At 33.5% G+C, this 12,311-nt stretch overlaps 1 protein-coding gene across 1 annotated transcript in view; it reads right to left on the bottom strand.

The window, feature by feature from the left end:
* Window positions 1–1,457: 1,457 nt before the first annotated feature.
* Window positions 1,458–12,311, bottom strand: part of IFT74 (intraflagellar transport 74) — a 72,731-nt gene continuing 61,877 nt past the window's right edge. The window contains exons 16-19 of the mRNA XM_065879092.1: window positions 7,520–7,683; window positions 6,484–6,609; window positions 2,932–2,992; window positions 1,458–1,576 (exon numbers count right to left, since the gene is read on the bottom strand). Of these exons, the coding sequence (XP_065735164.1) occupies window positions 1,458–1,576; window positions 2,932–2,992; window positions 6,484–6,609; window positions 7,520–7,683 (470 nt within the window). The remainder of the gene's footprint in view (window positions 1,577–2,931; window positions 2,993–6,483; window positions 6,610–7,519; window positions 7,684–12,311) is intronic.

Consider the following 12,311-nt stretch of genomic DNA (forward strand, 5'->3'; position numbering starts at 1 on the left):
AAAATTTTGAGAACATATCAGGAAGTCCAACAAAGATGAAAAGACCCACAATCCCACTACTCAGAAAAAAAGACCCTAATATTAATAGTATATACTCTTCTTGAACTTATTGCACATTATCACATTAAGGGTTCTGAGCAGTCAAGAAGAAAGAAAACAATTTACCTTTGTTTCAAATAATGTTTCCCAAATTCCTTTGACTATGAATCCTTTGGTGGTATAACACCTATTAAAAATCTGAGGAGCTCAGGATCTGAAGAGCACACTTTATGAATGCCACCTAAATGAACTTATCACTGTGCAAGATCTACAGCCATACTAGTAATTCAGAATGAATCAAACTCAACAATGTTCACCCCTCTACCTAAATTCACACAGAACTAAAGTTGAATAATTTAATGATAAATATTTACTTCAAGAAAGCAACATGCATGGGTATTTTTTCGTATATAAATTGTATCTCAATAAAGCCTTTTAAAAAAGAAACTAATACGCTTGTGTTTCATGAATACTGAGAAGAAGAATAACTTGATGAACATGATATCAGAGCAAAGGAAGGATAGTTTTAAGGAATATTTTATGCTGGTGCATATGCAAGGTGACTCATTCCTGCCCAAAAGAGAGGATACATCTTTAGTTACCATAATGTCTCCCAGATTCCTATAACACAATTCTACTCCTTCCACCTTCTCCTTTCAAATGTTCTAGCAATGCTTATAAATTAATCTACTTAAGTCCTCCTATAATACTGAAGAGTGAATGTATACTCCAGGGTGGAAATGAACAGCAGTAGCCATAGTCCAGAAGAGCCGGCAATAAGTACATTTCTTTTAAATTTCATGTTTTTCCTAGCAAATATTTACATGTGAGAAAGTATTTTAAAAATGCAAAGATTAAAAGTCTTAATTCAAGATCTTTAGGAATAACTGATATATAAAATAAAAATATATATGTGAGTTTATATATCTTAAAACACATCAAATATACCCTATTTGAGAAGTAAAGCTCAAAACTAAATATCTCCCTTCTCTTCTCACTTTTTCTAGAAGCAAAAATTGGCAAGGTTGATAAGTGCTAAATCAGAATCATACTCCATACACCCCTCCTAGGCTTGACATATGAAAAGACGATCTCATGTGCTGCCATAGATGTACTATACCAACTAAATGAGTAACAATGGCCACTTTTAGTTTGTTTTTCTCCTGGTTCTTTGAGACATTTTATCACCCACACAAAACAAATACAAGTATAAAAGGAGACGATACTTTTTTATAAGTAAACTATTTATTAAACTATTATACTATTTAAAATTTCACACTTCAAAGAGGCCACAAAAATTGTAACATTCAAAAATTTTAGGTAAAACTCTTCAAGGGTAAGCTATTATTTTTCAGCCGGCATGTATGAAGTTTAGCAGCAAAAGGATATTTCTATAGAGACTTGTAGTTGGTTCAGACTCAGTTTCTGCTCATGCTATGTAGAGCATCCATGATGGTTTTATTATACTCTGCAATCTGCTTGGTCACATTCTTCATAATTGGCCGGTAATCACTCTCTTGACTCTTGGTTGCTATGACTAATTACATGAGTTAAGGGGAAACAGTATCAAAACAAATATTAATCTAATTTTGTGACTCAGAAAGGACCCAAACTGTACTCGTATTTTTCTTATTGAAAACTGAAGATGGCACAAAAAAGCGCAATTAGAATAGTTATTAAAAAAAACAGATTAAGCATCAATTGAAACCTAAAAGGCCAGGCAAAACTTGTTTCAAAAAAGTTCACCTATGGTTTAAAATCTTTTTTAGAGTTAACATTTTATTCATCTCAATCTTAATCTGGTCATAGAACAACTCAATGTTTAGAAGAACTATGTCCTTTAGAGTACTACACAGGATTTCAGGCAAGTCTCTAGACTTCACTCTGTTTCAAAATCACCTACTTTATGTTGCACAAAACCAGAATTCTGGACTCTATCATACTGTGAATGGGAATCTTCTGCTTTTAAAATAAGTTGCACAACCACTGGGAATAAAGTCCTTAGAGCATCTCATCTGGAGGTAAGCTGGGGTCCATGCTGCCCTGAGCTGATGTTCAGTAGTGTCCTAGAGGAGAACCTATGCAACCAGTGAGTCAGGATCTAGTTCTCTAAGCAGAGATGTCCGTAAATAGGTCAAAAGGGGACTAGGAAACAACCTTTGGGGAAATGTTTCTTACAACTCCACAATACTTGTCCTCAGCAGCTGCTTCCTTCTATGTCCATACAAAAAGACAAGCAAGAAGACTGAATATAAGAACTATCTTGACAGAAATAAGATGGGACATAAAGTACTGTCTTGGTAGATGAAGCTGAATTGGCTGAAACACAGATGAGCTTGAAGGTCTCAAATTTCTCATGACACTACTTGGTTTTATCTCTCCCTTTGCTGCCCAGATATCCAAGGTACAGCATTATAAATAACAACAATTGACTATACATACATGCATACATACATATACATATATATGGTTATATGTAATTCTCCCAACAAACTCTATGAGAAGGGAAGTATGAACTGTATTTGAGATGATAAAATTGAGGTTTAAACAATTAAGTAAACTGTCCCAAAGTCCATAACCTATAAGTAGTAGAGTCAATATTTAAAATTAGATCTCCTTACTCTAAAACCTGTACACTTAATCACTATGCTACACTATGGCTTTGTACAGTCTGCTTTCTATTAGTTTGGTGTACACACACACACACACACACACACACACACACAATCATAGAATGGAAACTAAGTCTTATTCATTTATTTCCCACACAGTTTAGCCAGTGTTTTGTACATATTAGGTATTTGATGTTGAACTGAATTTCATTTCAGTCTTTAAAGAAATTCCTAAAAAAAACCACTCAGTCAAGCTCATTCGCAGTTTTTTAAAGGATACATTCTTTCATCACAAAATTATTTTGCTCATGGTGTTGCCACTTCCTCTCCAAATTTGTAAGCTAAAAACACAAAAGAAAAATGTTAACCAGTGCCCATATTCAAAACAATTATACACCCCTTTGAGATGATAAGAAAAAAAACACCCCCAATTTTAAATCTTTTCAACTCCCTGCATTTTATTGAGATAAAGCCATGATAGACAAAAAAGAAATTAAAAAAAATTAAATAACAGTAATACAATAATAAATACAATGCTGAACTTGACAACAGGTTTACTCTGTTTACTTTAATTGGAAATTATTTATTATACCAATGAACATACCAACTGAAAGACAATTTATGATTTTTCCCTTTCCTAAAAGAACTTAAAACAGAAGAATGGGACATGATAGGAATCTCTCCTTGAAACCTGAAGGTCTAATGCCACAAAAGTACTATACATTCTAATACTGCAAAGGTTCAGCTATATAGGAGAAACTTCCTTATTTCCAGGGCTAAATTTCCTGTCTAATTCCACAGGCTGTGATAAGAGCCGAGCTGCAGTGTGAAGATTATAAGAGGGCTGGTAAAAAGCTGGCACTGTTACAATAATTTCTGCATCAACAGGAAGCTAATGTGGATATTATATTGATGGTTGCTTCCTCCAAAGACAATTTTACTGTTATAGAATTAAATTGTTTTTCTGATTTAATTAACCTTGTAACTCTGGGTTATGGTCTTTCTTTTTTAAGATGCACATAGTTTTTTTCCTAAACAAAGGACAGTCTGAAAAATGAAACATTAAAATAATGTTCTGCCTGGACATTTCCAAGAAGTAATAATCATTTTTAAAAATCTGATAATTGAAACAGCATTATTAATATTTCTTTCTAATCTCATGTTAAAATTATTTTCAGGGCATAAGTTCAGTCTTAATGTAGCATCCATCCCATTGTTTCCTCCAAAGAGATAAATCTAGATATTAGGATGAATCATAACTAATTAATTATATGAACTGTATGTGCTGTGACTTAATGCTACTAAATCAGATCTAGCTTCCCCTGATAGAACCTTGAAGTTAAGATGGACTTAAGGAAGCAGTCAGCATTTTTTGACAATAAATCTCTAATAACCTTTTGCAAAGTCAAGTACCAAATTTTTCCTCTTTGTTTCATACAAAGGGGTGGCCTTATAATGCAGCAGACCCCTTAAGTGCTACATGAATAATGATATAAAAGCAACACTGTGTCAGATGGTCAAATTCCTTCTATATTATACATCTATTTCAGTTACTTGCCTTTAAAGCTCCAAGGATGTTATGAAGCACACATCTGTCTTTTTCTCCCTACAACTTATTTTACAAGTCTGTTATGAGTTCTTTATATGTTTTGGATATTAACCCCTTATGAGACATATAACTTGCAAATATTTACTCCCATCCTGCTTTTTCATTTTGTTGTTTCATTTGCTGTGTAGAAACTTTTTAGTTTGATGTGGACCCACTTATTTATTTCTGCCTCTGTCGTTTGTGCTTTTCGCGTTATAATAAAAAACTTGTTGCCAAGACTAATGTTAAGGAGCTTTTCCCCTATGATTTCTAGGAGTTTTACTGTTTGTTCCAATATAAATGTGTTTAAATGATTTCAAATCAATAACCACTCAAAAAAAAAAAAGGTCTATTGTATAAATTACCGATCTCAAAAGCCAGTTTTTGAGTAAATAACTGCAAAAGATAGGGCGACCAGGATGTGATTCAAACAGCTGAGATTCACAAAAGGCAACAAATAATACAGAGAAGCATTGTAAGTTGTGGTTTATGTTACAAATTCCTGTACGTGGGGTTACAAATAAGATTAGTACTTAATGTGGGAATAAATGAGGTAGCCACTGACTGGCTCTAAGAAATTGTGTTTGTCAAATGTTTTCCTCTTTAAATCATCCATTCAGTGGAAGAGGAGGGCCAAAAATCCATATGAAATATCAGTATTTTTTCCTATGAGCCATAAGACAATGGCCTCATAAACTTTTTCTTATGTTTCTTCTCCAGTATCCATTCCCACTCTAAACAGACTAGGATAATTTTGCTATTCACAAGTCTATATCCAGGCCTGTATATTACAAAGTAGAGACAGAGTAACTGACGAATAAATTTGAAATATGTAAATTAGTGACTTCTAAGTTTTTAGTAGTTGTGGCAAACTCTGATGAGAGTCCACCCCTTTCAAGAAGAATATAAGGTTTGTCTTTTTTTTAAATGGTACATCCACACAATGAAATAGCTGATGCCATAAAAATATCATCAAAAAAAGCGCTTGAAAACACTTAAGAAAACAATTGCTTAAAGAGCATATGCATAGAATGATTTCATTATTTGTAAAAAAACAATATAATTAAGGGTGTATAACTGCAAAGGAAAAAAAATTTACAAGGATATTATACCAAAATGTTAATGATGGTTGTCTATCATCATCATCATATTACTACACGAAGGAAGAAAAAATTCAATGCATTTAGCATTAATAAATCATAGTTGCAAATTGCTAATGTAGATAATTAGATGTGAGAATGACCAACCTTTATCAGACCACAATTACTGATTTTATCTATGACACGCATGCTTCATTTAATCCTCCAACAAATACTTATTGAACACCTATTATGTGCCAACCACTAGCACAGTGCTGGGAAGAAAGTGAGGGAAAGAGACATCATTTCTGCCCTTAGAAAGAGCTCTCAATATAGAAGACCTTAGACCTTGATCAGGTAATTATCAACAGGATGAGTGATATGAAAAGGGGGCTTGTCTATGCATCCTATGTAATAATCAGAGATGTAAATAAAGAAATTCAAGAACATTACTGCTCTTTATAGCATTATTTGAATAGTTTGAAAACAAGAAATAACCTAAATGTCCAACAATTTGGAATTGACTCAGTAAATTATGCTATATCCATATAGTCAAATATTATATAGAATCATATTTTTACAAAATCTACTGACAAGGGAAAGTATTTATGATGTATAGTTAATAATGAAATACAAGTTTCCAAAGAATAGGTACAATATGGTACCATTTCTATAAATATACAGAAATAAATGTGTACATATGTACATGTATAAACTAAGTGTACACATGACATAGAAATATAGACTAGAAATATCTGTCTTCATATACACAGAATCATCTCCTGGGTGGTGGGATATTAGTCATTACGGCTCATTTTTGTTATCTGCAGCATTTATGTATTAGCAAAGTTTCTGCATTAAAAACACTTTACTTTTGAAATTTTTAAAAGCCATTACTATAATGGCTGTGCCCAGAACAGTGCCTAGCATAGAGTTGGCCTTCGATATAAGTTTACCTAAGTCAGGAAAGCAGGAGTAAATTCATTCTGAGTGGAGACTATACAGAATCTAGTTATCTTCAAAGCCAGAAAATCTGGAAGGTAAATAAAGCAGTTGAAAAAAAAAAAAGGAATGGATTGCTTTGGGAGTGAAAATATAGATCAAGAGAACAGGCCAGATAGCCTAAAAACAGAAATGAATTTCAGTCTTTTATTTTTCTTTTTACCTGAGAATGTGTCTCGTTTTCTTGCAGTTGTGTTTTTAGTGTCTCATATTCTGTGTTTAGTTTCTGAATTAGTTTTTTAAAGGCATTTCTGCGGGTTAATAATACTGTCCTCTCCTGATGCAATTTCTAGATAGATCCAAACAGAAGTAAATAACAGGCTTTAGCAGATACCTAGTAAACCAATATAAACAGCATTTGACTTAAACAATTTCAATAATATTCTGATAAAATTCTACCAAGGCTATAATTACTCTAAAACCTATTCGTAAAAATATCCTTTTAATTATAATAAGCTAAATTAATATTAACTATATTAATAATAACATATTAGGGCTGTCATATGTGTTTGTACTCCACCAGATTTACTTTATTTTTAAAATTTTTTGTAAATTTATTTATTTATTTATTTTTGGCTGCATTGGGTCTTCCTTGTTGCGCGCGGGCTTTCTCTAGTTGCAGAGAGCGGGGGCTACTCTTTGTTGCAGTGCACGGGCTTCTCATTGCGGTGGCTTCTCTTGTTGCAGAGCACGGGCTCTAGGCGCGCGGGCTTCAGTAGTGGTGGCTTGCGGGCTCCAGAGCACAGGTTCAGTAGTTGTGGCGCACGGGCTTAGCTGCTCTGCGGCATGTGGGATCTTCACTGATCAGGGCTCAAACCTGTGTCCCCTGTATTGGCAGGCGGATTCTTAACCACTGCACCACCAGGGAAGCCCCAGATTTACTTTAAATTAATGTAAATGGCAATGAAAAGCCACTGAGAAGTCTTAAGTACAGAAATATCGTAATCAAATTTGCATTTAACAAAGTTTATATTTGAAGTGCACTTACTTGCTTTTCAATGTTTGTCTTTTATTTTGAAACTTAAATCACTCTAAATTCCTTCTATATATGTAAACTTCTTTATTTTTTCTTAGATTATATATCAAATAGTCAATTGAAAATAATAAATTTTATAAATTTTAAAAAATACATATATTATTAAATTTAATCAAGAAAAAACCAACTTGAATTACAATTTCATAGAACTGTTACCATTTACCTTTTTCTTTTCTTCACCTGATGATTTTAAAGCTGGCAAATCATTATATGTTTCCAGATCAGTTATCATTTGCTTAATTTTGCTTTTTAGAGACTGTTGTTCCTCAGTCATTTTACTTTCCAGTAGCTCCATTTTTTGTAGATCCAACTGTAGACGCTGACTATCTGAAACGCAGGAAGATTCAAGGCCATAATTAGTCGAAATTTTATTCCTTACACAAAAGGAAATGCAATCATTAAAACTCATGCATTTTTTACAAGAGTATCTGCACAAGAAACATGCATTCACTGCAACTAGTGAGACAATACAAAGATACATTTTTTAAAAAATTACCCCCCAGGTAACCAACATAAACCGATGTATATTAATCACATTTGTCTCCATTCTCATACAAACATGTAAGAACACACATAGTTCTTTTTCTTACTTAATAATATATGAGATAAAGATTCATCATTTTAAATATGTGCATGACATATACACACAGTTATGTGGAGAAAAAAGCAAGTTATGAAACGTTATGAGCAAAATTTTATAAGTACATATATAGCCAGTTCTCATTATTTGTGGTAGTTATATTCCGAAAAGTCATTGTAAACACTGAGTTAGCAAATACTGAACTCCTATGGGAAATACAGGATTAGGTTTCTGTGAGTCTCTGGTCACGATACTTTTATCAACTTTGATGATACTTTTATCATCAAACTAATACATAACCTTGTTTTATGTATGTTTCTCTTTAAATATGTTATTTAATATATATTATTGATTTGTTAACATTGAACTCAAGGCCAACTTATGCCTCAGTGAAGCTTATCTAACTGACATATTTTCTCTGTAAGGCACATCACAGCCTTGCACTTAGGAACACTAGCCACCACCTCAGCACTATACTTGGGAGCCATTTTAAATAGCAAAAGCACTAGCAAAAACACACAAAAGTGTGGTTAAAAAAAAAAGTGACATTAAATAATACACCATGAAAAGGATACTTGTTTATAGTATGAGAACTAATGCAGGAAGGCATAGTGCTGCCTTAATCAACCTCCACTGGGAACTCGAGCATTCAAATTTTTCAAATTTGAATTCCAATTTTTCACCTCTGCGTGTGTTCACAAATGACCATGAAAGTGCTGCAAATATGAATTTGGGGTTACAAATTAATTTCAGTGAGAGAGCAAGTATACAAATACAAACTCCATAAATAATGAAAATTGCCCGTGTGTGTATGTGTGTGCGCGATTCTTTCTTTCAAAAGTATTGAGCATCTACTATGTGCCAGGTGCTGAGGATATAATGGAAATCAACAGAGACATCATTGTTTTCACTCGAGGAGCTATATTCTAGAGGTTAAATTAGGAAATTAAATAAGCACTTACAGTAAACTGGATAACTACTATGAAAAGAGTAATACAGGGTACCACAGAACATGTGGCATTGGTCAAAAGAATTCTCTGAAGACATGCCTTTTAACTAAGGCATTAAGGATTAGGAATCAACCACACAAAGGAAAAAGTGAGTGTTCCAGAGAAAATAATCAACATGTGCAAAAATATCTAGAGGTAAGAAAGCACGAGGTAAAGTCTAAAAGTCTAGAGGTAAGAAAGCATGGTACCTTTGCGCAAATAAGAGAAGTATGACTAGAACCCAAGGTTCAAAGTGGATGGTGGTATGAGAGAAAACTGAAAAATTGAAGGATTTCAGTTCATGAAGGGCTTAAGTCAAGACAGGGAGTTGGGACTTTATGCTAAGGGCTATGGCAAGTCATCAATGAGTTTCAAATCAGAGAGTAACATAATTAAATTTTAGAAAGTTCTCTCTAGTTGCCATGTGGACAATTAATCAAAATAGCATAACTATGTGCAGGAAGACCAGTTAAGTGTTGATTCAGTGATCTAGGCAAGAAATCTTAGACTGGTGGGGATTTTTTTTTCATTAAACAATTTTAGGGACTTCCCTGGCAGTCCGGTGGTTAAGACTTCACCTTCCAGTGCAGGGGGTGCGGGTTAGATCCCTGGTAATGGAGCTAAGATCCCACATGCATCACGGCCAAAAAACCAAAACATAAAACAGAAGCAATATTGTAACAAATTCAATAAAGACTTTAAAAATGGTCCACATCAAAAAAAATCTTTAAAAAAACCCAGTATTTATTAAATAAATGCTTTCTATGTGCCAGGCAAGTAGAAAGGCATGGGGAATATAGCAACGAACAAAGAACTTATATTCCAGTGGAAAAAGACTATATATATAAAATATACAGTTATGTCAGATAAAAATAAATGAAGAAACAGTGCAGGAGAGATCTGGAGGGACTCAAAACAGATTAGGCATTTGGGATTAACAAAACAGGCAATCGACCGGATACAGTAGTTGAGTGAGAGAAAATGCGGAATCCCGTTTCCAACTTGAATAAATGAGTGTATGGGAGGGTAGGCAGAGGGACGTATAAATTTTTGTCTGTTGGAGGGATTTATGATACACTGAAGTCGATTTAGGATTTGTTGAGTTTGAGATACCTCAGAAACATCCAAACAGAGATAAGTAAAGATGTCCATATATGGAAATATGGGTCTAAAATCCAGAGGGAAAAATGTGAGCTCTGAAGATACAGATTCTGAAACCACCAGCATAGAGATGGCGCCTGAAGCAATGGGAGTTGTTCAAATCATCAACAGAAAAGGATTCATGACTGCACCTATAAGAATACCAAATTTTTAAAGAATAAATTAACATGAAGGATCCATATAGAATAAGAAATGACCAAAGAAATAAGAGAAAAATCAGAAGTCATGGGGAAAAGATATTTCAAGAATAAAGAAGTGGTTTGTAGTACAGAATATTACTTAGAGATTAAAAGAAAAAGATGGCAAAATATGTGTTGAATTTACTGACCAGGAGAACCTGGATGTATCTTCTGAGAACAGATTTCACAGAAAGAAATGGAATCAAGAGTGAGAGGAAGGGTTTAAGAAATTTGACTGTGAAACCTTTGAAAGAGAGGGATAATAGCTGGGCAGAGAATACTCGGAAAAGGCTTTTTATTTTTTTCCAAGATGTGATAAAATACGGAAAAACGACTAAAAAGATACCAAAATTTTAACAGTAATAAACTTTTGATAGTGGGATTGTATTTTTAGTTTTTATTTATGCTTGCTTATATCTCCTAAATCCTCTATAATGAATATGAATTCCATTTATAATCAGAAAACAGTATTTTTAAAAATATTCCATTCTGGTAGGATTATATAATACCTACCTTCTCTATTTCAGAGACTTCTTAACTTTGTGATGCTGGCTTTAAAGGTCTCTTTTTTAAAGAGAAAGAAAGGTTTAAGAGGAAACCAACATTACTAAGAACCTGGAATGTGCCTGGCTTTATATATTATCTGATTTACTTTTCGTAATAGCCCTGGGCGAGGGTAAATTTTATTATATGAGGAAACTAAAGCTTAGAAAAGTAATTACTGCCCAAGGTCAACAGCCAGTCAAGCTTTGGTGCTGAGTGATATTGTTATCACCTTTATGAAAGGTTCATATTTTACAATAGCAAATGTTACTTTATGATCCAAAGATGCCTCAATGAGCAACAGTGAGTTGTGGGAAGAGGAACAGTAACACTTGGTCAATTTTGCTACTTCAGGCTTCTCTCCCCAGGCCCCATCCTTTGTTCTGCTTTCCTTATAGATACCAAAATAAAATCTGATTTCAGCTAACTCAAAAACAGATACTAAAATGGAATTGAAATATATATCCTGTATATTTAGATGAAGAAATCTGGATTCAAACGTGCCTTGGCCAGTTTCTTCTCTTCTGTGTTCCCAGGGATAGGCATGGGAATAACCCAATACATCCTGTAGCTACTTATTTGTAGAGGCATACAGTGATGCACTGTTATCTTACAACGTTTTACCTTCACTTTTCCTCTAGTTTAAAGTAGGAATATGAATACCCTCAAAAAAATAGTGGTATTTCAGAGTGTCAAAAGCCAAATATGAACATCTTCCTTAAATTACTTAGATTTAGGGGTAGAAGATTTTTATATTAAAGTAACGTATTTCAGAGTAAAATACAAAATTCACAATGATTTTTATGATAAAATTTAATCTCATAGTGGGATATATTGTACCCTGTGTATACATAGTATTTTTCTCTGGCTCCTTTTATTGTTTTCTCTTTATTGCTGCATTTCAGCAGTCTGATGATGATGTGCTTAGGTAAGGAATTTTTACATTAACCCTGTTTGGGGTTCAAAGAGCTTCTTAGATCTGTACAATTAAGTTTTTCATCAAATTTTCAGAAAATTTTCAGCCATTATTTCAACTATCTTTTCTCCCCCATTCCCTGTCCCTCCTCTCCTTCTGGGACTCCAATTACATGCAAATTAGACTGCTTGAAACTGTCCCACAGGTCATTTAGGCTCTGTTCATTCTTTTTTCTTCTTCAGATTAGATAATTTCTATTTATTTATCTTTAAGTTCACTGATTCTTTTTTTCTGCTGTGTTCAATCTTCTATTCAGGTCAGTGAATTTTTCATTTTAGTTATATTTTCAACTCTAGAATTTTCACCTGGTTCTTTTTTGTAATTTCCATTTCTTTGTGGGATTCTCCAATCTGTTCATTTTTTATGGTTTTATTTTCCCTCAAGCCCTTAAATATGTTTATAAACTTTTAAAGTCCTTTTTCTTTTCATTTCAACGTCTGGATTATCTCAGGTTCAGTGTGTAGTGACTGCCTTTCCCCTTGACTCACATTTTCTTCTTTCTTCATTTTTACTAAATGTAAATTTAG

This window comes from Phocoena phocoena, chromosome 6 (genome assembly GCF_963924675.1).
Source record: "Phocoena phocoena chromosome 6, mPhoPho1.1, whole genome shotgun sequence".
NCBI classification, from domain to species: Eukaryota; Metazoa; Chordata; class Mammalia; order Artiodactyla; family Phocoenidae; genus Phocoena; species Phocoena phocoena.